At 50.5% G+C, this 23,890-nt stretch overlaps 8 protein-coding genes across 8 annotated transcripts, besides 11 other annotated features; 5 read left to right on the top strand and 3 right to left on the bottom strand.

Annotated features, from left to right (window-relative positions):
- Positions 1–52: 52 nt before the first annotated feature.
- Positions 53–1,045, bottom strand: ACLA_016100 (protein-transporting protein BCP1; the record flags this gene model as incomplete). The annotated part of the gene is made up of 3 exons (XM_001274589.1): positions 53–607; positions 662–898; positions 962–1,045. The coding sequence occupies 3 exons, from the start codon at positions 1,043–1,045 to the stop codon at positions 53–55; spliced, it is 876 nt and encodes a 291-aa protein (XP_001274590.1).
- A 1,295-nt stretch (positions 1,046–2,340) lies between these two features.
- ACLA_016090 (uncharacterized protein) lies at positions 2,341–2,895 on the top strand (the record flags this gene model as incomplete). The annotated part of the gene is made up of 3 exons (XM_001274588.1): positions 2,341–2,515; positions 2,606–2,715; positions 2,794–2,895. 3 exons carry the CDS (start codon positions 2,341–2,343, stop codon positions 2,893–2,895), a joined length of 387 nt encoding a protein of 128 aa, XP_001274589.1.
- Positions 2,750–2,775: a microsatellite.
- A 403-nt stretch (positions 2,896–3,298) lies between the features above and the next one.
- Positions 3,299–4,780, bottom strand: ACLA_016080 (alpha-mannosyltransferase; the record flags this gene model as incomplete). The annotated part of the gene is made up of 1 exon (XM_001274587.1): positions 3,299–4,780. One exon carries the CDS (start codon positions 4,778–4,780, stop codon positions 3,299–3,301), a length of 1,482 nt encoding a protein of 493 aa, XP_001274588.1.
- Positions 4,781–6,456: 1,676 nt separating this feature from the next.
- ACLA_016070 (Zn(II)2Cys6 transcription factor) lies at positions 6,457–8,772 on the top strand (the record flags this gene model as incomplete). Its single annotated transcript, XM_001274586.1, has 1 exon — positions 6,457–8,772. One exon carries the CDS (start codon positions 6,457–6,459, stop codon positions 8,770–8,772), a length of 2,316 nt encoding a protein of 771 aa, XP_001274587.1.
- A 1,532-nt stretch (positions 8,773–10,304) lies between these two features.
- Positions 10,305–10,365: a microsatellite.
- Positions 10,310–10,361: a microsatellite.
- A 1,062-nt stretch (positions 10,366–11,427) lies between the features above and the next one.
- Positions 11,428–11,465: a microsatellite.
- Positions 11,429–11,462: a microsatellite.
- A 1,624-nt stretch (positions 11,466–13,089) lies between the features above and the next one.
- Positions 13,090–13,119: a microsatellite.
- Positions 13,091–13,119: a microsatellite.
- A 1,926-nt stretch (positions 13,120–15,045) lies between these two features.
- ACLA_016060 (uncharacterized protein) lies at positions 15,046–16,278 on the top strand (the record flags this gene model as incomplete). Its single annotated transcript, XM_001274585.1, has 1 exon — positions 15,046–16,278. One exon carries the CDS (start codon positions 15,046–15,048, stop codon positions 16,276–16,278), a length of 1,233 nt encoding a protein of 410 aa, XP_001274586.1.
- Positions 16,279–17,270: 992 nt separating this feature from the next.
- Positions 17,271–17,301: a microsatellite.
- Positions 17,302–17,557: 256 nt separating this feature from the next.
- Positions 17,558–17,595: a microsatellite.
- Positions 17,567–17,595: a microsatellite.
- A 210-nt stretch (positions 17,596–17,805) lies between these two features.
- Positions 17,806–17,832: a microsatellite.
- Positions 17,833–18,127: 295 nt separating this feature from the next.
- Positions 18,128–19,070, bottom strand: ACLA_016050 (YoaK family protein; the record flags this gene model as incomplete). The annotated part of the gene is made up of 2 exons (XM_001274584.1): positions 18,128–18,729; positions 18,845–19,070. 2 exons carry the CDS (start codon positions 19,068–19,070, stop codon positions 18,128–18,130), a joined length of 828 nt encoding a protein of 275 aa, XP_001274585.1.
- A 1,411-nt stretch (positions 19,071–20,481) lies between these two features.
- On the top strand, positions 20,482–20,805 carry ACLA_016040 (uncharacterized protein; the record flags this gene model as incomplete). Its single annotated transcript, XM_001274583.1, has 1 exon — positions 20,482–20,805. The coding sequence occupies one exon, from the start codon at positions 20,482–20,484 to the stop codon at positions 20,803–20,805; it is 324 nt and encodes a 107-aa protein (XP_001274584.1).
- Positions 20,806–21,774: 969 nt separating this feature from the next.
- Positions 21,775–23,806, top strand: ACLA_016030 (kinesin-3 family protein uncB; the record flags this gene model as incomplete). Its single annotated transcript, XM_001274582.1, has 2 exons — positions 21,775–22,060; positions 22,125–23,806. 2 exons carry the CDS (start codon positions 21,775–21,777, stop codon positions 23,804–23,806), a joined length of 1,968 nt encoding a protein of 655 aa, XP_001274583.1.
- Positions 23,807–23,890: the final 84 nt, after the last annotated feature.

The raw sequence follows: 23,890 nt of genomic DNA, 5'->3' as shown, positions 1-23,890 counted from the left end.
AAACTGCAAATAATGAATACAAAAGGCATGGGGACCATTGGCTGTGATAATTTTATACAGGAGCTTTCAAGTAATCTGTCACATCTTTGACTGCGGCCTCAAGTTTGGAAGCCTCAATCAACATCAAGCTCCCCGAGGTCTTGATGCCCAAGTCCTGGAACGTCCGTTTGGAGTCCGAATGGCCATCATCGTGCTTGTGCGTATAATCTATCGAGCCCGAGCAAATAGCATGGCGCTGGAGCACTTCGTCCTCGGGGTGGAAGAAGAACTGCTCGGCCTTGTTCCCGGAGTTCTTCTTTTTCTTCTGTGGGCGCGAGTCTTCCATGTCCAGTTTGGATTCGACTTCCTCGTATTTCTTAGAGACAATCAGGTAGTGGGAGAAATTGTACGGCTCCTTCTCCTCAAGGGCCCAGGCGATTTCCTCCAGAAGCATGGTGTACATCGGGGGGACGATCTCAGAGGGCATGTTGATTAGGCGCTCGGTGAGGATCAGACCGACGGGTGGAATTGGGTTCTGGGAGAGAAGCTGAGCCAGAGGGGCGAGAGAAGCATTGGAGGATGCCTTGCTCTGCAAGTAGGAGGTCAAGTCTTTGATGACAGGTTTATCCTGCGGAAGGTCAGCTCATTGTCTTCTCACTCTGTGGGCACACAGCCAAATTACCTTGTGCTCCTGCAGGTTCAGCACAGTCAAGAAGGCATAGGGATCCGACTCGTTGCCATCGACTTTCACCGTTGATCCGAGCAAGGGCTGTGAGAGAATCAAGTCCGCCAAGGCGGACAGGTCGAAGATCTGAGCATCGGAATCGAATAATTGCCGGAGGAGATTCTTAAGTCCGTGAAAGTCAACTGCGGGTTGAGGATCGAACCATTCGAAATCCACATTCACCATATCAATATCCTATCAATAGAGACAGATTAGCATTGACAGGCCGCCGAGATTGCTCAATTCTCAATCGCATACCTCGTCCGACTCATCATCGTCCACGGGGCGCCCGGTGCCTCCCATGTCGACATCACCATCCTTGAGTTCCTTGCGTTTTCCCATTGCGACAGCCTGCGGATATTCCCAATCTCGCCTGGAGGGTGTGCTGATTGAACGCTGTTTTGTCTTGGCAATCAAGATTCTCCAGACTTTCTTCATCGGCGGTCGATAAAAGTTGCTCCGAGCGGACCCCTCGCTAAACTCTTTTTGGACTTTTCTTGTTATCGGCCGCTTATCGGTCAGCACGTGATATGCTCGGGATTTCCTTTTTTAGAAATATCGTAGCCCGCTCAGTACCTGAGAGTTGAACCTCATTTGCATTCATTCAAGCATTCCTCTACCATACGGACTCTATTTTATGTGCAAGATGGCTCAATGTTGCTTGTGGATCATCGTATTTTTTATGTCGATAACACAAGCTTCCCGCTTAACGACTTGTGGTAGACCGGTAGAGTGTCTCTTATCTTGGTTTAGTCTCTACTCCCTCGTCTATCATAAATGCTAAGTACGAACCTTTGACTACACACCATATTCCACCTCCTCTACAGTAGGTATTTCATCCAGCTTGACGTCGAAGAACTGCGCCACCAATTGTACACAACCCCAATTGGAAAACCACAATTGCCCGGTACCACGAATATGCAAGTGCGTCTCCCATCTGGGTCTCCACATCGTGATCAGGGATCGCAAGGACGCATGGGATGGGTTTCCTTCTGGTTCGGTATTAATATTCGACTTGCAAGAGCCGAGTACCAGCTTGAAAATTGCTATGACAGAAACGTAAGTAAGTTAGTGTGGTGTAGTCTTGGTGATAGTATCAACATGGCCATTGAGAAGAAGAGTTAGTATTGTAGAGGTGATTGTATCCATGTTAGAGAAACGCAACTAACTTCACAGGGTATGCAAGTGGATATGACTTCAGAAATAATATTTTGATCTCATCGTTCTTTGTGTTTGAATGACCAAGATAGGATTGACCCTCGACGTCAATTCCATCATAGGGAGAAGCCGGTATACTAGAGCTGCAACGATAAGGTATACAGAACGGAGACCTCAAAAAATGCACCATGACACCATCATCCACCGAACCAGCTCAGGATCATCTCCTCCACCGCATGAACAAAAACAACCTCCCTTTCTCCCTCCTGTTCCCAGAAACTCCTCGTCCATCCGCCCCACAAATATGATCTCAGCTCCTCGACCATATGACATCACATCGTCGTCCCATCATCTGCTATAAAGCAACGAAGCCTTTCGCAATCTCGAGAACTCCCACCATGAACAATATCCATCAATCAAACCTCGATTGACTACAAGACGCAGAATCCGAACCCCCCAAAACACACCCCACCAACAACATGCCGTACGGAGCCCAGAAATCCGGCAGCTCATACTCCGGCGCCGGCCAGTCCAGCGTCGGCCAGCCCTCCATCTACGAGGCCGGCGACCAGCGCAACGAGCCCCAGTCCGTCATCAACGAGCGCGAGCGCTACAACGAGGGCCAGCGCGGGAGCCACAAGAACCTGGACTCGAGTATGTTCCTGCCACACCTCGGCTCCCCCCTCCCGGTGCAATGACAGTGACAATGGCCAACAAAAGCTAACCTGATAATGTCTTCACTAGAGGATGAGCGCAGCATTGCCAACAAGCTCGCAGCGCAGGAGAAGCACTCGGGCGTGAGCTCGAATTACCAGCCTGAGGCGGCGCTGAGCAAGAGGGATCCCACGGCTCCGGTATGTTTGCCATTTTCTGTATTCCTAACGGATGTTTCTTTTTTTTTTTTTTTTTTTTTTGATGGCTGACGGTTATAGGCTACCCGACACGGCCATGAACCCTCAAAGGGAGCCAAGATCGATAAGGAGCTGCAGGAGGAGGATGATCAGCGGTTGCGGGAGAAGGGGATCAAGAAATAGGCTTGTGGGCGCGTGATATGTTCCGAATACGATAATGTCTAGCACAGGGGATATCAGGATATCTCCTTCTCTTCATGAGCAAATGTAATTTTAGGTTTCTTTTCTCATCTCAGGAGACGAATGTGATACGGCTCGCTTATATAAGTTCATGGTCTGTCCAATCTATGTCGAATCTTAGCTGAAAAGGTGTAGACAAAAAAATAGTGTACAGGCAAGATTAAAAAAAGAGTATGTATGTACAATCTATGTGGTGGTATAATCAATCGTCATCTCATGAACAGCATTTCGATGTGGAATGAACTCGCATGTCATGATCCCGCGCTCAAGGCGGTTCAGCTTATGCAGGTGCTCGCTGCTGCATGCTTTCGGAATATGCTTCCAGTATCTTCGTAGCCCTCGATATTCAAGCTTCATCGGTAAATTTGGGGTCATCCGGGTGTGGTTCCGCAAAAACATGTTGCCAGTAACTCTCCACTTGCTGGCAAACCTGCGCTTTGGTTTCCCAGGTCCGGAACTCCGTCTTTGGATCACAGCTGAGCCACTTGATTTCCTCCCAATAATTCTTTTCGGCATCGTATCCGAACCGGCTGACAACATCTTCGGGCGCAGTCCACGCACGCCCCTCTGAGCCATCTGCTTTAAGCGTCGGGGCCGTCTCCCATTTCGACCCGAAAAGGTTCTCCGCCGGGTTGAACTTGGGGTAATGCGCGTGGATGAAGAAGACCCGCGGCGGTTTCCCCACAGAGGGATCTCGTACCCGCCACTTATCCTGACTAGTCAGGGCATAGTCCTCCCTCGGATCAGCCTGCGCCATAGCCGAGCCGGAGAGCCCCTGATTATCTGGCTTCCAGTGACCCAAAGCTTGCACTCTCTCGCTGACAGCGTAGAAGGGCTCTCCCACTGCAGCGGCTGCCTGTAGGAATGTCTCCTTGTCTCCTTCTCCCGGTGCGCCCTGTGACAGTAATCGAAAGTAATGCGACGGTCCGTAGTAGTTGTAGTAGGCAGCGAGAAGGAGTGTGATGTAGTTTGTCTTCTTGGAGACCATGAAGATACCGGTCTCGGACGACTGTCGGACCGACATAGGTGGAATCGGCTGGTGCGAGAGTTCAAAGTAAGCTGGCGAGGCAGTCGAGGCCCAGAAATCAGGCCAAGTGACCAGGCCGTTCGACTTGAAGGGCTCCACCTCAAACAATTCTTCAGGTTTGTGGAGCGGAAAGCAGTCGGCATCCATCCAGATGATCTCTTCGAACGACGAGAAGAGGACTGCGAACGCCTTCAGCTGATAATGCGCAATGGGCTCTTTTCCAACGATTTCCGAAAGGACCAGGCACCGAGCATCCAGGCTGGGAAGAACATTTTCGCATATTTTCTTCTCATATTCACTCGCATCCTTCATGTATACCTCCGCGGGCAAAGTGGATCCTGTCCGGCGCAGCATCCGCAAGGACGAAACCACCAGTGGGAGGTAGGACTTCCCGGCCGTCGTGACCAGGCCTCGGGTCCCGGTTGTATGCGGCGGTCGCAGGCGTTTCGCGTCTCGTATATCCTGGAGATAGCTTGCATGTGCTTCTTCCATCGCCTTTCGGTCGTTCTCTTTGAGGAGGATCAGATCGAGTCGCGGGTCGGTGGCGTTGGGGTTGAAGTGCATGGCAGGGGCATCGGCTCGGCGGGTGGGGGGAGGACATTTCGGGGTATTTTTCTCTAGGATAGGTTTGAGGACTTTCCAAAAGGCAATCTGGCGCTCTGTGAGAGGGACTTCGAAAGCAGTGCTGGGGATCATGGATGCTGGTGCCGGAGTCCAATACAGATAGAAGGTCGAAATCAGGAAGATGGCACCCATCGCAAGGAGGAGCGACCTCAAACGGCCAAACCGGAATGCCGCCATGATGCGACGCCGAAAATCGGGCTAGATGACGATAATGCAGGGTAGATCCTAAGACAACCGTCCACCCCGTCGTTCGCACATCGAGTGGTGAAACAAACTGTTATTTCCGCGTTGTCAGGGGTCTGACGCCAATCTCGATGGAGGATTCCAAGTACACGATCCACTAGATAACCTGCTGTCTAGGTCTAGTAGATAATCAGGGACGCTGGGGCATGTTAGGTGGACGTTATCACCAATCTGACGATCTTCAACAGTTCTACCTAGAGGACTGAAGAATGATGGTTAGATATTATTTGAAGAATTGAATCCTAGAATCCTGTTGGGCCCCCTTTTTTTTGGGTCTAGCCTTGTTCCACAGAAAGCAGCCAAGCTCTTAGTGAAGAAGCCACTATGGAGTAGATACGTTGACTAGTATCCGTAGTACTGTACATAGTACGGAATAGTTAACTGTTAGATAGATCTCTATCTCGCTTCATTGTTAAGTATGAAGAATGTTCACTTTCACAGTGAGATGTTATAGTGGAGGAATTGTCTGATGTGCCTGCTGGTAGCAGCTGCGATAGATCCAGACGAGGCCTGCAGCTATCTACTGCCCCAACCCTCATAGATACGCCTCTTCCAAGCAATTAAGTAGTCCTAGACATACCTTGATAACCAGGAACTAGCAGCAATAGGCGCTGTCCATTGAAAAGTGCTTTCTTGCGGGTAGTCCACTCGCGGGCTAATTCCTGGTTTTCTTCCTATAGCCCAGAAAGCATTACCGAGGCATCTTTCTGTCTACTGGTGAACTGATCTTGTAGGAGTACATACTGAAGAATGCTATTTTAAAAATCCATGATTAGACACGAGGAATGAATAAGATTTAGGGACCAAGTTACTCGAATAATATCATCCATAGACTTGTTCTGGGAGTTGGGAGCAATGGTCGCTGTATACTGATGCAGCATATTATGCATTAGTACTAATTCACAACAAACCCACATGGGAACCGATATCCTGGACGATTCGTCCATGCTGTATCATTGTATGCTAGGTATTCTCATGATGCATGCAATATGCATCAGGCTGGAAATCGTATCAACTACCCAGGTATCTACTCTGTAAACCTCATTACTGATTATCTCCATGCTCCTTAGTGATGATGATGCCGTGGCTGATGGCTGATGGCTTGTTTGCTGACCTTCACATGAATTAACAATGTCTATCCACTATTGGCTGGAGGAGCAAATAGCAGGTCATAGCGGCTTCATCCACTACCTTAGGTACCGTGGGGAAAACCGAGAGTCGCTCAGTTCGAGTCGAGTCCAGTCGAATCGCTTCTCAACTCCTCCTCGTCTTCTCCATAAAGTGAATCCCGCCAGAATTGACAGCATGAGGCTCCCACTTAGTATAAGCGGTCTTGGACCGAATCAAACTAGACTTCTTCAATTTTAATGCTTTTTATCATCATCATCATCATCAAACCACCAACCAGCTCTCTATTTCCTTTTTCCTCCAGGGACACACTGGGAGAACCTGCTTGATTCGTCGTTCCTTGAAACTGATACCAAGTAGAGACGGAAGTCTGTCGATGGATCTTACATCGCGGGCTGTCTCCGCATCTCCAGCTAGATAATTGCTGACTCTCGTCTCAACATTCATGATCATCTCCGATTTCTGATCCGTGACTCGCGGGGATGGAGCCAGCCAGCAAACCGCCCATCCGCAAGTCGCCGCCAACCTCGACCCCTGCTCCCCGAAAACGACGAAAGAGAACGGTCGTCAGTGGTGCACCGGATGACTGTTTTACTTGTGCTCGGGAGGGATCGTCGTGCGACCGACGACGCCCATATTGCTCGCAATGTCTGGACCGGGGACGCGATTGTTCGGGATACAAGACAATGTTGACGTGGGGGGTCGGTGTTGCTAGTCGAGGGAAGTTTCGGGGATTGTCTCTCCCTGTCACTGGGGCACAACCCGCTGCGAAGCCGGATACTTCTGCTCCTTCGCCAGTGAACGAGAGAGAACTGTCCCAAGCGGCACAGGCGGCAGAAGCGACCGTGTCACCAACCACCTATACATTTGCTATTTCTTCTCCCGTTGCTACTGCTGGTATTGCAGGCCAGGCCGGTGCCCGTTTGCCAGCCTTGGAACCTCCTCCGAAACCAAATCCGATACCAATAGATCAAGCTGGCCGTACGATTGACACAAATGCCTGGCATGCACAGTCGAAATTCACCGTGTCTGCGAGTCCCTCCCCCCCACCGCATACGCAGAAAGATGTTTGGGCAATCGGCACTCGGCCAAACCCGGCTTTGACGTCCGCAACAGAGCAATGGCAGACACTACCCGCCCGTAATTTGTCCATAACGCATGATACAGAAGAACCTGACAGACACAAGACACAATCAGGCTCAAGGAAACCTCGGTCCATTGCCCGTCATTCACCCTCGTTTTCTCAGATGCTCCTGGCGAGATCAGTAGGACGGACCCCTCGCCTGCGATTCTTGATTAGCTACTATGCTGAAGTGATCGCGCCTGTCATCGTGGCCTTCGATAGCCCGACGAACCCCTTTCGCATTCATATTCTACGATTAGCGCAGGATAGCGAGTCGCTCCAGGAGGCGATTGCAACACTAGCCACGAGCAATCTGCGTCAACGAAGAGAGAGCAAGACCATGCCAACAGATCGGACCCTTCCCTCGCGCATGTCTTCCCTGGCACATCGAGCCTTGACGGAAGGGGCTTGCTCAGATGGCCACGACGCTCTGACTCCAGAAGGGTTCGCTCGTGAGGAACAGTATCATCGAGGCTTGGCGGTCAAAGCATTGAATATGGAACTGGCCGATCCACGTCGACGGTTATCAGATTCGGTCCTAGCGACTCTATTCATTCTCTGTCTCTTTCATGCCTGCGATACGGGGGTGACCCAGTTCAAAACACAGCTCGCAGGGGTAACCAAGCTGTTGGCGCTCCGAATGCGCGGTTCTCGAATCTTGTCTGATGAGTTGAAATGGTTCATTCGCGTATTTGCCTGGTACGACACGATGGCTGCGACCACAAATGATCGTGAGATACAGCTGCGCGGGCCATGTCTGGAGATTGCTGCGTTATCTGATAGCGAATGGAGTCTCGAGAACCTGACCGGTTGCGACGCCAACCTTTTCAAGTATATCGCGCAGTTGGGTCGCTTGAATCTTCTGAGCCAGGAGCAAGAGGTCAGCACGCCAGCTCTTCCGGATATCTTTGTTCCGACGGTATCTCTACCACCACCCATAGTCCACGGCGTGCCGACACTGGACGTTCCTGGGATGGGCAGCAATCATAATTACCCAATTCCAGTTACTATACGACCCACTGATCGAAGCGAACGACCTCTGTCTCCCGCTTTCTGGGATGAATGGTTCGGCCTCCGGCAACAATTAGAAGCGTGGCGGATGGCACCGCAACGTTGGGAATCAACCTCCCTGAGCGATCCAGTACAATCGACTTTTCCCCGTCTCCCTTACATGTCTCCCCCGTCTTCGCCGTCAGCGCAGTATGTCGTCGCGCCACAGAACGTGGAGGATGTCTACCACATTTCGGAATGCTTTCGCCACTCGGCAATACTCTACAGTGAACGACTCGCATATCCTGATCTGTCATCTGGCCACTCTCGCATCCAACACCTGGTACAGCGTGCCATGCACCATATCTCGCTGGTCAAGTCGGATGTGTATCTACTCTGGCCACTTTTCATCACGGGCTCTGAGTGTGTACTGGAGACCCACCGTCACACGATTCGTCAGCGCTGCAAAGATATCTCCAAGGACTCTGGATTCTTCAACAATCTGTCCTGTCTCGAGTTGCTAGAGAAGATTTGGGCACAGAATTCCCACAATGAAGGTACACCATATGGTGTCTCACAACTTGATGGTTATGACATGTCAGCGGCTGGGCCCCAAGGGCAGGGATTTCGCTGGCATGAGTTGATGCAAGCCAAGCGCGCAGAGGGGGAGTACATGGTGGTTTGACATGCCCCAGCCGTTAACCCATATGCGACCTGTGGTATAGTAGATCGGCATTGATGCGCGAAATGATTATGATTGGAGACGTGGGTGTGACAGAAAAGATGTGTTGATATGAATTGATGTATCCACGACCACGAATATCCAGATCAACAAGTTAAATGTTTGATGTCTTGATTTATGCCTGGCAGATCGGAGGTATCTTCAAAACTGCGATCTTGACTTGTCCAGCAGGACTATCTGGCAACATCCCCGGCTGCGACACCTTCGACATCGGCTTTTCTCGCATGAAATCATGGCCAAGACCCTCGAAACACATGGCGATTGATTGCCATCTCGAAGCAAGGAGATTGAGACTGGATTTGACACATATTGGACCCTGCGGATCAGTCGCTCACTGCTGATCATTCTCGCCAATGATCTGCTTTCGCGCAACTCGGCCATCCCACCTCGATCGATTTTGGGTCCTGCGCCCGCTAGCAGGATAGGGCACTACCCGATGCTTTGACAGGAAAGGATATGGCTTATGGATGCTCGTCTCGCCCAATATCGTCATGTTAGTTGACAGCACCCTTCTATCCACTATCCCACGCCTTCCAAATCCCTGCGAAGCAATGAGGGTTCGATACGTTCTTGGGCTTCAGTCTGACACTCGGTTTATCCAGCATGGCCCTCGACATGGCGCAGGCGGGGTTCGATGATCACATGAGCCCATCGCTCTATGACAAGTCTCATGTAAGGCTGAAAAGTATGTACATATAGCCGTGGCGCGGGGCCAAGCCGCGCAGCTGTGCATCTTGGGCGGCGGCATCGATATCGCCGCAGCTTCCTCATTTTCGTCTCGCATCCGAAAGATGCGCCAGGGCCGCGCGAAATCTTCTTCCACCCTTCGAGGATCATCTGGAAAAGCCGGTGGCGCAGCTATTGCTGCCCCGGCAGACGCACCTCGGATTCCCGGGCATGGTCAGCGAGTGTGTGCTGGTACGCATGTATGTCTGATCGCCATGCTGCGGACACAGCAGCGTCGTCTGTGATCAATCCAAATGACGCGATGCGATGGATGCGATGCATGAGAGTCGGAAGAGGCGTCTGCAAGTGTGCATGCTGTGCAGGGGAGAGCGATGAGGTTGTTAGTGCCCCCGCCTGCGCAGCATATCTTGTATATTAGTTATCAACTATCCCCATGAAGATCCGAGTCAGACGCATATAGCCAAATCAGCCCGCTAACAAGCGATGATCTCAGAAACCAACCCACTCACACCCTCGATACATCGCACCCGTAAAACTCAAATAAAGCAACCCGAGCTAAATCTACTCCCACCCTTAGCCTACTCGTCGTCTAGTCTAGGTACTCCGTAATGATATTCCAGAAAATAAAGCCCAGCCAGCTGTCAGCCTCCCATTGCCCCGACTCTATGGGATCGTCTGCGGGGTCAGGGAGTCGGGAGCGGATTTTTTCTTGATGCCTTATGCAACGCAGCCCAGCAGAACTCAATACCTAGTAGTAGCTAGATAGTATACCCGTATCCTCACAGTCGGTATTTGGCACTTGGCACTTGGCACTTGGCACTTGGCACTTGGTACTTGGTACTTGGTACTCGAGCCCATTGGTCGGTGGTTCAGCGATCCTGACTGGCTCTGTTCGTGGAGATAGGGCGTGAATAACCTACTATTTATGCTGGGGGGATGGATCGATGGATCCTACACGTCACTGCTGCTGTACTTCCAGCAGAGCAATCTCGAAGAAGTGTACTCCGTCCGTACACAGTATAGCGGATCTCTACCCAGAAAGATAACGGCAGGTAGATTGATATATCCATCGATACTTCTGTACAGACTACAGAGTAGAACCGGACCTCCACTCTGTGGATGTCTGCGGGGCAGTTCCAGTCTGCAGTCTCCTCTACAGAGTAGTAGGTATCTACATAGTACGTAGTACAATCACTACAGAGTACAGACAAGAGAGGAGGAGTTGCTGTGGCTACGGACTGTTATTTTTTCATATATATATATATATATTGCGACGATGCGCTGTCAAGCGTCAAGTCCACTCCAGTATGATATCACATCCTATCAAGTATCTACACTATCTATGTATCTACCTACGCGAGCATGATCCTGATCCTGAATAGGGCATAGGGCAAGGGCTGCCCCCAGAGCCCTACACAGTAGATTACATGAGTCACGAACTGGAACATGCCGAGACATTTACTACTATGTACGGAGTACTCTGTATGTCCTCTGTAAGTATGACTTAACTACAGGGATACAGGCATGGGTTTACCTACATACCAACTGAGAACGGAGTTTATCATTCCAGGCGCGCTGACAGTTACAGCCATAATCACAGCCCAGCCTGTTTGACTGTTGACTGTTGACTGTACAGACTACAGTGTACACCACTGAGTATCAACGCTTGATCTTGGTATGGAGTTAGGCTCACATATTCGAGCAGTAAAAGCATGGATTCCCCATCTCGTGTGAATGTGCGGAAATCCCCATCCGAGTGAGGATATGGTATGTAGGGCTTCTAGGAGATCAAGTAAGCAGAAGCAGGTTTCGCAGAGAGGTTTTACCATTCTTACGGAGTACCGACTTGAATGCCAGCAGGCCGTGCACATACGGAGTACGGAAGAGGGCTGGAGTCAAATAAGCAGTAACAAAAAAAAAAAAAAAAAAAAAAAAAAAAAAAAAAAGAAGACTGCATTTCATTAATTCTGATCTTACCCACAAGCCACGGGCAGATATTAAAACGATTCCAAATATTAATCAATCAAAATCAAGAATAATCCTCCGGATTGAGAGATAATCTGAGGTATTTCTGATGGATTGTCTCTGATGGAGCAAGGGGGGAGTGAAAATTCTGCTCATGGGCTTTTTTGATTCTCTGTCTTGTCGTATTTCGAGAGCTGCTCGGAGAGAATCCAGCGATCAACCAAAGACCAGTGTGAACACACATTTTCAAGCCCTTGAAGTTCTTGAATGTCTACGAAGTAGGTATGTACCAATTGTATGTACTGTGTACATACGGAGTACAGAGTACACAGGCATGAACTCTCTGAAGACCAGTTCTCACCACCTCTGCAACTAACTAATGCATGGTACTTTGGGGGGTCGTCTTAGTCTATCTACAGTTCTAGCTAGCTATCACAGTATCACACACAGATAAACTCCGAGATGTCGCTAAGGGCTTAATTTGTCGCCTACGTCTGTCTTACGGGGTGAGGGCGTGCACTAACGACGGGGAAGTCGAGGGAACTTCTCTAGTAAGTAAGGAATAAGGATTCATGCACCGGAGCCGTTGACGCCGACGCTACAAGGACAGGGCTATTACAGTGTACTTCTTAGTGGTCATTGGTCTTGACTGACTCAACGAGGATGATCACTACCTATTCATAAATTGGTACTAGACTATCTATCTTGTCATCATTATCATTCTAAGGACTCCGTACGGGGGGGGATAGATACGGCGTAAGATGAGGGCATTGCGCATTATTTGCGACTCGGGGTAATCAACTCGGCTGGAAACTATTTAGATAGAACGCCCTGTGCGACATTGAAAAGACCCCTGGGAGATCAAAGTGTAATATTAGTACTACGTAAGTTAATAACTGATATCGAAGTACTGTAGTCTGTAGACACTAGACAGTAGTCTAGGCCTGGCCCGGTCTGAAGTCGCAAAAAAATGGAAATGATATCTAATGACTGATCCAACCACTCCGTGATGAGAGATTTATAGAAACCGAGCTTCGATTGGGCGAGGCGAGTAGAAGGCTGGGATGGAAGCTCAATAGTGGGACTGTGGGATTCTGTTCTTTTTTGACTTGGACTTGGGGTATGCATCCTACGAAGCCCCGGTGGGCGTAAGCACGTCTTCTAGAAAAATTAAAGATGACTGTCGGGATTGGTTGTCGCTTACTGTCAAATAGTAAGCTGATTCCAATACGCAATTAATCATCATGGTAGAGAGTGCGTGGCCTATAATCATCTCCTGCAAGTGCGACATGGACAATATGCAAATCCATATGGGACTCACATTAGACATGTACGATCCAACAGTCTGCCACCAACCAGACTGTTCTAAGTTCTAACTCTTTCCTGACGAAATCCTGAGCAAGCGAGATTTTCTCAAGGAGTTTAGAGTTTTTTTATTCTGCTGTTCTTACTTTCCCCTCTAAGAAATGAACTTGCGGTCTGCCCATCTGCTTGCTGGGTTGCTGCCCAGCAGGTCACAGCGGTAACACCCATTAACCCTCTGCAGCCCAATCAAATCACCCAATTTACCTTTCTTTTGGATTTGGAGCCTGTTCACCCTGGATTTTCAATAATAATAATAATAATAATAATAATAATGCCATCTTCACATGTCGTCCAAGTACCATGGCGTCTACTGCTAGTCAATCGAGTGATAGATGGCTTACCATGGATGGTGACGGGAGTATCCCGCCCTGTATCCGTGGAACAGTCGACGCGATTCCCGGAGTCAAATACTATATACTATATACTATATAAACATCAATCAGACTAGATACAGCCTGTCGCACTGCACATGGGCTGGTGCGACGTATCCCCACGGAAGGCTGAGTGTCTTCTTCATGGCTCTGTCGATGTGTAACCGCTCTTGCGTGTGGATGCAATCCCCTCGCCACGATCTTCCAGGAGGCCGTCTATCTATAGAATTAAAAGATTCAAGCCTTCAGCTTGTGATCAACCAGCATCCATAGGATGATGTTCTTGGATGGAATATAATGGCTCAGCCACAGTGGCAATGTTCTCACTGAGTCATAGTAACCATGGTTAGGACCTTGTTGTTTGATCGCTCCGGGCTCCAGGCTCCAGTGTATATCTACGCTCTCAGCAGGATGGCAACTTGATATTGCCCCATGCTCTGTGGACTATGGAGGAGATGGTGTTCGAACGCATATCGCTGCTATGAGTCAACCCATACACAGACTTGACTCTTATCAAGTAAACAAAGATACCTTGTGGATATCTAGGAGTGCCTTGATTCTTGGGTTGTTCTTTGTTGAAACAGGCGGGCATTTGACCCGTCAGACTCACACTGCCATACGCTATACGATGCCCAACCATCCTTCTAGGTCGACAGGCACCTCCTACTGAGATGACTCGATCTAGCATATAATGACTATGCTTGTTGAGCTCATGACTCTATTTTCTTCTCTTCAATCATAAAGATCAACCAGCTTGAACTTCACCCTCCCAACCAGGATATAAAAGCATCGTAACTACCTAGTCTCTCCTCTCTCTGCTATTCTTGCCCTCTTCAAGCATTTTAATTGGCAAGTCCTTCGCAGGTCGAGTGAACCAGTCCCCCCCCCCTTTTGAATGAGCATCTTTCTAATCTTACTGGTTGGGCCTGAAATGGTTCAGGAATTCGCCCAATTGTGAATTCTCTTGAATCCACTGATAATTACAGCCACCAATAACAGGTAGTGTAAACCGCCAGTATCAACCATACCGCCCCACTGCTCCAGCTTAATGCCACGACCTGCTATGCCTTGATTCCTTGTTAGTTAACCTGTCCTTGTTCCCCCCAAAACTGAAACTCGTACAAAACCCCTTCGATTCCCTCCCTCCCCCGGGCGCACACACTGCGACTCTTCCAAACAAACCACCCTTTTGTGGGTTCCCAAATTCCATCACTTTCTCACCATCTGTCTATATCTATCTTGTTCTCGCGAGCAAGATATTTTCCGTATCTTGACGGCAGCTGGCTTTTATTCTGCATTAGCTGCCAAGAAGGGGAACTTTTTTGTTTTCCAGCTGGGTCCCAGGAACTGAGTAACTACTACTACTACTCCTAGTGTCTAGTACTGACACACCAATTCGCCCCCCAAAAAAAACGTATACTTGATCCCGCTTCAACGCAGCCACCTCGGTCGACCGACAACGCTCAAATGCCCTTCCAGACAACACAATCTCAACCTCCCTCTCCCCTGCATACCGTACCACGGTGACGGTTCTCATCCATCTTGGAGTCTTGTGTGTGTGTGTGGTTTTCGTTTATCTCGGTTTATCCGGCGTCGATCGGCTTGCTTCGAAACGATATCCTGTATAATATTACTCTTCTGGGTTGTTCCTGTTTCTGAGCCAGTTTTTTTTTCTCTCGTCTGATAGCAAGTGTTTTCTGGTCTGTTTGAACTTCTTGCTTGCGGGAAATATATACCCTCTCCCCCCCTTACGCCCCCTGCTTCCCGTTTTTTTTTCTCTCTATCAAATTCTGTTTACAGCTGCGGTGTTGCCCATGCTCGGTCGATAATGTATCACTACGCTACACCACCACCCGGGTGGGCCTCGTTCGATTACATGAACTCTCCCCCGACCTCTCCTCACTATGCCTACTATGCGACCCAGTTCGCGAGTCCCTTTGGGTCTCCTCGCGGCCCCTCGAAGCGCCACAACCGCAAAGCCAGCTACGCCGCCCCCAAGGAGACGGGCGCATGGCACTCCGGGTACGGACAGAGCTTCTATGAAACGATGCCCGAATATGGAACGCCGCCGCGCAAGCACGATCCTGTAAGTGCTTTCTCTGGTGGCTATCCCTCGTGTGGTCGTCGCCGGGCCATGTCCACGGCGGCCGGCCACACCGGTTATTCGTCTGGGGGTTATTATCACTACGAGATACCGCATCCATCGGCGCAGCCGAAACGCTCCTCCATCTTTGTGGATGTGGTAGACGATGTGTTGGATGACCGAACCGAGCGCCCGCCCGCTACACCCAAGCGGGACAGCTACGGCCAGCCTTCTCGTCGCCCTCCGTCTTCGTCTCAGCGCAAGGCAAAGCCACCCACTGATCAATATTCTTCTCCTCATCAGGCCCCTGCGTACGACGACCAAGATTCCCCCAAGCGCTCCCGGGCGCGTCGCCAGTCCACCTCCACCCGCACGCCATCCAAGCCCAAGCCGGCTGCCACCGCGAAGCCCGCCCCCAAGGCGACCGAGGAGGACGCCGCGCGCGAGGGGATTCCGGCGGGCTATTCAATCAAGAACTGGGACCCCACCGAGACGCCCATCATCCTGCTCGGAAGCGTGTTCGATGCGAATTCGCTGGGCAAGTGGATCTACGACTGGACTGTGTTCCACCACGGCGCCTCAACCCCGATGGCCGACGTCGCTGGCGACCTATGGTTGCTGCTCATCAAGTTGGCGGGCAAAGTGAAGCGCGCAGACGAGTGCTTGGATCGCATCAAGCGGTCCGAGGCGCAGGAGGTCGTGGCGGATTTCCTGGAGAGTGGCGAGCGCCTGTGGTCGCGATTCAAGAAACTGCTGCGCACCTGTGAACAGTTCATGTGGAAGGCCGCCAAGCGCGAAAACGGTGGCAAAGGCCCCGTGTCGATGGGGCGCAATGCCGGCTGCGAGTTCGTCGAGTCCATCTTCGGGCGTGACCGCGAGCTGGAGAACACGGAGAAGCTGATGAACAGCATCCGTGTATGGAACATGCGGTTTGACGCCAACTGCGAGGAGATTCTACGCAAACCATCTGCTGCCTAGGTCGGTAGCCGAAAGACGGGAGGCGATTTTCTTTTTTTTTTTCTTCATTTCCTTTGGTTTATCCTGGGATGGTCTACAAAAAGTTCTTGGTTTTTTTTTCTTGACTTCTTATCGATCCTGTTTCTCTATTCGTTCAATAATCAGCGTCGAGATATGGACGACGCTCCCGGACGAACGGTCGGCCTTTGTTCTTCTTTTTGGGTTTGGACTCTCCCCTTTCGCCAGGCGACCATGTTTTAATCTCTCTTCGACTTTGTCGGATGCATTTTGAGCGCGTTTGGGTTGCACTGGATTTGCTCGTTTGCGCGATTCTTCTGAGATACTCTACCAGCGGACATACAGACGGCGCGGCCTTTCTTCGCTATCAGCGCGAATCATCTCACCGGTTTCTGGGCTTTTCTTGTCATCGACTCCATTCTTTTGGGACGGGGGGTTTTGCTCGTGTTCCGGCGCGGGAGTCGTTTGCATTTGTTTCACTGCGTATGCAGGTTTGAGCCCGTTTTCTATTTTCTACCTCTTCTTATCCTTCGATGATACCATTTTGCGGACTTTTTTCCTCTCTCTCTCTTTCTGTCTCGGGCACGGTTGGTTTGCATTCGTTCGTTCCCAGCGCGGCTGTCTTGATCTTTTCCTTTGTTTTTGTGTGTTTCGTGCAGTTCCAAGACCAGCGTTATAGACACCAACTACCATCGTACCGATAGACTTGAATTTTACCTACCCTTACCTACTTTCTCACTACTATCACTGTCTTTTTCCCTCGTATCTTTACCCCTCGTAGGAGCTCAGCTAAGCTAGGTACTAGGTAGTTAACTCGGTCACTACGGAGTACCTCGCGTCGTAGACTCGTAGTAGTATTCTTACCCCTCCCCCTCAAGCTAGCTAGCTAGGTACCTAGGGTATGGTATCTCTCTGACATCATCTGACGCGGTTCATGCGCCCTCCATGTGACACGGCCGTAGCTGCAGAATCAAACACGGAGATTTATCTACCACACAGTCCACAGTCCACAGTCCACAGTCCACACTAATCTCATGGACGTTGGTGGTTGAACCCACTATCGAACACCCCTAGCGAGTAGCGTCGACTAGCGACTCAGCCAGTGATGGGGTTGTGACTTATGACTTGTGAAGAGGGAGGGGGGGCGGCACTGCAAGTATCACTTTCTACTCTACTCTACTCCGTACATCTTATTGCATTAGCGGTACAGTGTACGGAGTACTGATTACTGATTACTGGCTGCTGCAGTGGTTGCTGGGTAGTTGCCTACTGGTCAGGTCACAGGTTAGAGTAGGGTAGGGTAGGGTAGGGTAGGGTAGGTTGGATTGTTGGCCGCCCTGCATGATGCAGATGCAGATGCATGCTGTGTGCTGAGGCTGCATGCTTTAGGGCTGGACTAACTACTACCAGGCTGGGCTTGGGGAGTGGGTGATCCACGGAGTAGTAAATGAATGGTGAATGGTGGGAGGGTGCAGGGCGTGCCATGCAGGTCGGCTCAGTCTACATAGTACATACAGAGTACATACTTTGTTGGTTGGCGGTTGGTTGGCGGTTGGTATGGGCGGGGTATTTGGCCTTTTGTATACTGTGGTACTAGGTAGTGTACCTAGTGGGTAGGACTGACTACTGGGTATATGATCTCTGAGATACAGAAGAGGGAGGTGGGCTTATAAAGACAGGTTATACTGTGTGGGCTAACCTTGCTATAACTATAACCTAGTATGTATAAGGATGGGATGCATGGTCAATCAAGGGTAAGCTATATATCTCACCCTAGTAATATAGAACTCTACCTCTATGTCTAGTATTTAAGTATCTACAACTCCCTTATATACAACAGGCTACAAAACGATTACTTCCTCTCCGCCCTCCAAAACAACCACCCAACCCCAATCACAAACTTGAACCCAGCCGCCATCCACAACGCCGACTGCATCCCACCACTACTCCGACTCAACCACCCGCCCACAATCGCCCCAACCAGCAAAGACACCACTCCCCCGACGCGGCGATTCCGCTTCGCATTCCCCGTCGGCGCCTCCCCCAGCTTCGGATCCGACGCCACATCAAAATACACACTCGTCAGCACCACCGTCGGGATCTCATTATACCCCAGCGCGCGGCTCGACGCAATCGACCCGGCCGACTGGAACGCCAGCAGCGCAATCGGGATAAGCTCGAGGAAGAGCCGCCCGCCCGTCAGGCTGGCGTCCTCGCTCGTGTGCGGGATCAGGCCCGCCTCGATGAGCGCCACCGCGATCACAATGAGCACCGTCTGCACCATGAAGGAGGAGAAGAGGGTGCCGCGCCGGCGGGCGCCCGCGTGCCGCGTGGCGGTCGCGAAGACCAGCGCGCCGACGAAGAAGGATGCGATCGAGGTGAGGGATTTGAGCCAGCCCCAGGGTTTGGAGGTGGGTTGGCCGGAGGCGCCCAGGCCCAGGAAGACGGTGTTTCCTGCGTGGCCTTGGGTTAATATGGAGGAAGTACTTTTTAATTGTTTCTTGCTGATGCAGTGGGGTGCGGGGTCGGGGGGGGGGCCAAGAGGAAGGTGAGTCAAGGAAGTCCATACCCGTTTGCATGGCCAGGAAACACGACCAGGCATTGTAGGCGCTGCTGTCGCAGAGGCCCGTGGTCAGACACAGGAGGAGACAGATCAGGTCGGCATGTTTGACGTCCACGGGTTGTGCCCAGCGCTGTGCAAAGGTCAGGCGCGAGCGCTGCTGCTGCTGCGGCGGCGTCGTCTCCAGCGCAGCGCGGGCTTCCAGATCAGGCGCGTCGCCGGGTTTATCAGCCATTGTGTTGGTTATTTGCTTCGGGAACGAAAAAAAAAAAAAGAAAAAACCAGACAGATTAAACAAAAAAATCAAATAAAACAAGGTTGCAAAAGAGTGAAACGATTGTCAGCCCTGCTAGGCTGCTACTATATAACCAGCAGGCCCAGCACACCGGACAAAATCCCTAATCCTCCGAGTGCAGAATTTTTGCACTGCAGCCAACATGCAGGAGAAAGGAAGATAGCAGGCACGGATAATATCCGACTGGCACCTGGATGGACTAAACTACAACTGTGAATTGTGATACGGATTACTACTAGTCCGGTCCTGCAGCTATGACGAGTTTGGCAGGATGCTCGCTGCCTAAGAAGCTATTCAGGAATGGCCTCGTGTTTCTGCCCTGATTGCGAAATCTGCCATGCCAATTGATCAATTTCATTTGTCATTGTAACGCGTTCGTGTTAGGAAGATGAGTAATGATTAGTGAGAGTGAGCCGAGGCTAGAGGTGATTAAAATGAAATTTGTATGGAGTCTGGAGTATGGACTAGATAATACTAATAGATATGGACTTCTCAGAGAATAAGCCTGTGGATAAGGCCCACGTCCCCGCATCATAGGGCTGAACATAGCTCAGGTCTATAGAAATCGCTGAGAATGTATACTTTGATTTAGAGCATCCTGTTTAGATAGATCAATAAGAAAGAAAAGAGATCAGTTTGTGCTGGAGACTTGGTTGCAATGATCACAATGAATGACTTCATGAGTCTCAGGCATCCAGGCAGCAACCACGTTAGAAGCCAAACCTTCCGGGCATATGACAATGGACCTGACGAACTTATCAAAATGGCGCCAAGAGTACTTCACTGGAGTATCATCAGTGAGGAAAGCCTAGGCCTGCTGCTTGCAGATTCTTTAGATCATTCCGCGCTAAGTACTGTGGTCTGTGTTTACAGAGAAAGGTCTGTTCGGATCACTCCACGATCATTCTCCATCGAGGAAAGCATCAACAGTCCCGATTTCATATCTGGACCGAAGAGGCGGGACGACCTCATGGACTCCATGATATCACCTCCCGTTCCAGAATATCGAAGAATCAGTGGCACAATGACCCGCTCCAAAGCAATGGCCACAGATGATATCTTTTGTGCGGAGAGGCTGTTGCTGCTGAGTGTCGGCGTCATCGTCGTGTCATTAACGCCACTCCTCGAGGGGACTTCCTATGATATATAGAGTGCAAGTCAGTGTCCCTCCTTTAGGTCCAACTCACACTGAATAATCAACAAAGTCATTCAAATTCACAATTATATTCAAAATATCCTGTTCAAATTTGGTAAGCTCTCGCGTAGTCTTGAGCCGAGTGTGCTCAGAAAAAGACCAAACCGCGCATCGTTAGGACCTTGCTGATACCTTAGATCAGATCAATCCATCAAAATGCCGGCATCGAAAACTGACACCTCCATGCGTTTCCCCGAAAAAGACGATCAGACCCGTCGTCTACGCAACCAGACCACCCAGGACCGCAAAGCGGTAGGTCGGATGCAAGACGAGGCTGCATCGCGTGCCAACAAATCAAGAGTTCAAGGCGAGGACTGGACGCCAGTGGAGCAGTTCGAGACCTCGATGGATCGGGATGGAAACCCAGTGCCTGACCACTCATACACCGACTATCGGAAGATGAAGGACCACCGTCCTGGAAATGATGAGGCTGATGACTATGTCGCTGCCACTGCAGACACTTCGTACTTCGCAAAATAGGTTGGGGATCGTGAGATTGAATATTCTGGTCACCTGAAGTGACTGGTTCGGGATCGGAAAATGAGAATCGTGTGTACCTATCCAAAGTGACCCATATTTCGCGTCACTCTTGCAGGACAGTATAGTTGCCTCGTCTCATGTTTTGAGGCCGCGAAATAATGTTAATACATAAGTATACCGCCGTAGAGACTCCATCATTCTGGTGCTTGTAAAAGCGGTTGAAACCTTCGAGATGTTGGTAGTTGCAAATGTGACATTCCTGGCCTCAAAGAAAGACTTTCAAAAATTAGGCTTCCAAACAATTTTGACTCAAGGCATAGGATCTTGCAAAGAAGCGCAATTAACTTGGAATCGACATTATCATAAGCATCTGTAGTGATGGACATTCGGGAATGTCAGCCTGATTGCTATGGCAACCCACGCCAGCATATCAGGACCTCGTGCCTCAGGCTCCCCACCAACCCATTTATGGCAAAATCCAAACGATGCCTGGAGACCTTCAGCTTCATCGCCGTTGGAATTCCACCTCCAGTGGGTTCAATTCCATAGTCCCGATCGCCTCTGCGACCTGGAATCATTCTCTTTCTTCCCTTTCCTCTCTGATGCTGTTGCTGCGTGTTTCTCTCTTTTAATTTCCATCGCAGAAGCTTCGCCAGTTGTTCATCGCTGTTGATCCCCATGTAGACAGCGATACTGGGAAATACAACCCCTGATGGTCAAAGGACTCAGCTTTTGGAGTCACATTGAATTGATTTAAATCTTATAACCTTTGTTTGAGAAAAAGGAAAGTACCACCAAAGTGTTTGATTCGTTGCAACAAGTTATTTCTTCGATTCTGCTTTATTCGCAAGTGGCTGCCTTCTTTCCTTCTTTCGCTGGCCCAATTGTCTGTATGTACCATCACCTACGTCAACGCCACGCGAGCTCGTTACTCAGTTTACACAGTTTTTGAAGGAACACAGTCAGGATATGGCGTTGGATTCCCGCTTCTACCACCATCTCGGCCACGGCACTGGGCCTGGCTCTCTAATCTCCTCGTCGTCGTGCGGTGCTTCCGCCAGCACAGGCATTACCACTCCCTCCACCATGTCGACCTCTGCCTCCGCCGCTGCTCTGCGTTCCTCAGCTTCGACTCCCTCCCTTCGCGCCAGAGAAGGCGTCGCTGTCTCCAATAGACTCGCCGATGGCGTTTCAAGTCCTTCCCCCGGTGGTAACGTTCGCGTCGTGGTTCGTGTGAGGAAGTTCTTACCTAGAGGTACGCGACAGCCGAGGGAAAACATGCAACAACAGTCCAGGCTAACCTTGTTACGTATCACCAGAAACCGACCGCAATGCCGAATGCTTGATATCGATGGATCCAAACACACAGATGACCAAGCTGAGAGCGCCCGCAATTCACCCCGATGATGAAGGAAAACCAAAGTCTCAGGCTCGCGGCAAGATCCTGGAGGACAAGGCGTTTGTATTCGACAACTCGTTCTGGTCCCACGATGTTAATGATGACCACTACGCCCACCAGGAAGACGTCTACAATTGTCTAGGTGAGGAGTTCCTGGACCACAACTTTGAGGGATACCACACTTGCATCTTCGCGTACGGACAGACTGGCTCTGGAAAGAGTTACACCATGATGGGTACGCCCGAACAGCCCGGCTTGATTCCTCGGACTTGCGAGGACTTGTTTCAGCGCATCGAGAATGCCGAGTCGCCTGATGTCAGTTACAACGTCCGTGTATCTTATTTTGAGGTCTACAACGAACACGTCCGTGATCTGTTGGTCCCCCGAACAGATCCTCCTCATTATCTCCGCATTCGCGAGTCGCCCGCAGAGGGCCCGTATGTCAAAGATTTGACGGAGGTTACTGCCAGAAATTTCACCGAGTTGATGAAGTATATGCGGAAGGGCGATGTGTCTCGCACTGTTGCGAGTACAAAAATGAACGATACCTCTTCCAGATCGCACGCCGTCTTTACTATTACTCTAAAACAGATGCACCATGATCTTTCAACAGACGAAACGACCGAGCGTACAGCACGAATTCGTCTGGTAGATCTCGCCGGGTCCGAACGAGCCAAATCCACCGAGGCCACGGGCCAACGACTCCGAGAGGGCTCTAATATCAACAAGTCGCTCACCACCCTGGGCCGGGTTATTGCAGCCCTAGCCGATCCCAAACACGGTCGCTCTGGGAAGCGCAAGGGGAAGGATGTGGTCCCATATCGGGACTCAATCCTGACGTGGCTGCTCAAGGATAGTTTGGGGGGCAACTCGAAGACCGCCATGATTGCGTGCATTTCCCCGTCGGACTATGAGGAAACTCTTTCCACCCTGCGCTACGCAGACCAAGCCAAGCGCATACGCACTCGTGCCAGGGTCAACCAGGATCATGTTTCTGCGGCGGAGCGTGACAAACAGATCGCAGAAATGGCGGAGACGATTCGGGCCCTGCAGCTTAGCGTCAGTCTGGCTACTGCTAATCGAAGAGAGACTGAGATTCAGAATGAACGACTCGAAGTCTATCAGCAGAAGGTGGAGAAGATGCAAAGGCTGATGGAGGAGACAAAGATGGTTAGCGAGTGCAAGATTCGCCAACTGCAGACGGAAAACGAAGCGCTTCGCAACCATCTGAAACTGGCATTGGACAGTTTAAAGAATCCAATTCCTCCAGTCACCATCGAGAAGCGCAGAAGCGGCTTGTTCTCCCTGGAAGAAGAAGACGGTAATTCTACCGACGGGGATAAAGAAAACCGCCCTGGATCACCGAGTTCTGATGTGGAACCGGAGCCCGACCTCATCTGGGAAGAGGATGATACTATACGGATCGAGGCCAGTCAGATCAAAGCACAGGAGATGCAGGCGGACATGGAAGACTTGCTGGTGGATCTGGACGTCTTCAAACGCAAACTGGCTTCCGACCATGACCGATTCCGCTTCATCCAGAAGCACGAGACTCGGAAGCGACGTCGCGCGCTAGAAGAGGTCCTAGCAAATAATCGCTAATATGCTCAGCTTTTTGCAACGATTTCAGGGTGCCTTTTTGTTGTTCAAGAACATGCTGGAGTTTTTGGGCTCTGGAGTTTCGTG

Source organism: Aspergillus clavatus, genomic scaffold (genome assembly GCF_000002715.2).
Source record: "Aspergillus clavatus NRRL 1 1099423829795 genomic scaffold, whole genome shotgun sequence".
Lineage (NCBI taxonomy): Eukaryota > Fungi > Ascomycota > Eurotiomycetes > Eurotiales > Aspergillaceae > Aspergillus > Aspergillus clavatus.
Note: the sequence above shows the minus strand (reverse complement) of the source record. Positions and strands in the feature narration are given on the sequence as shown.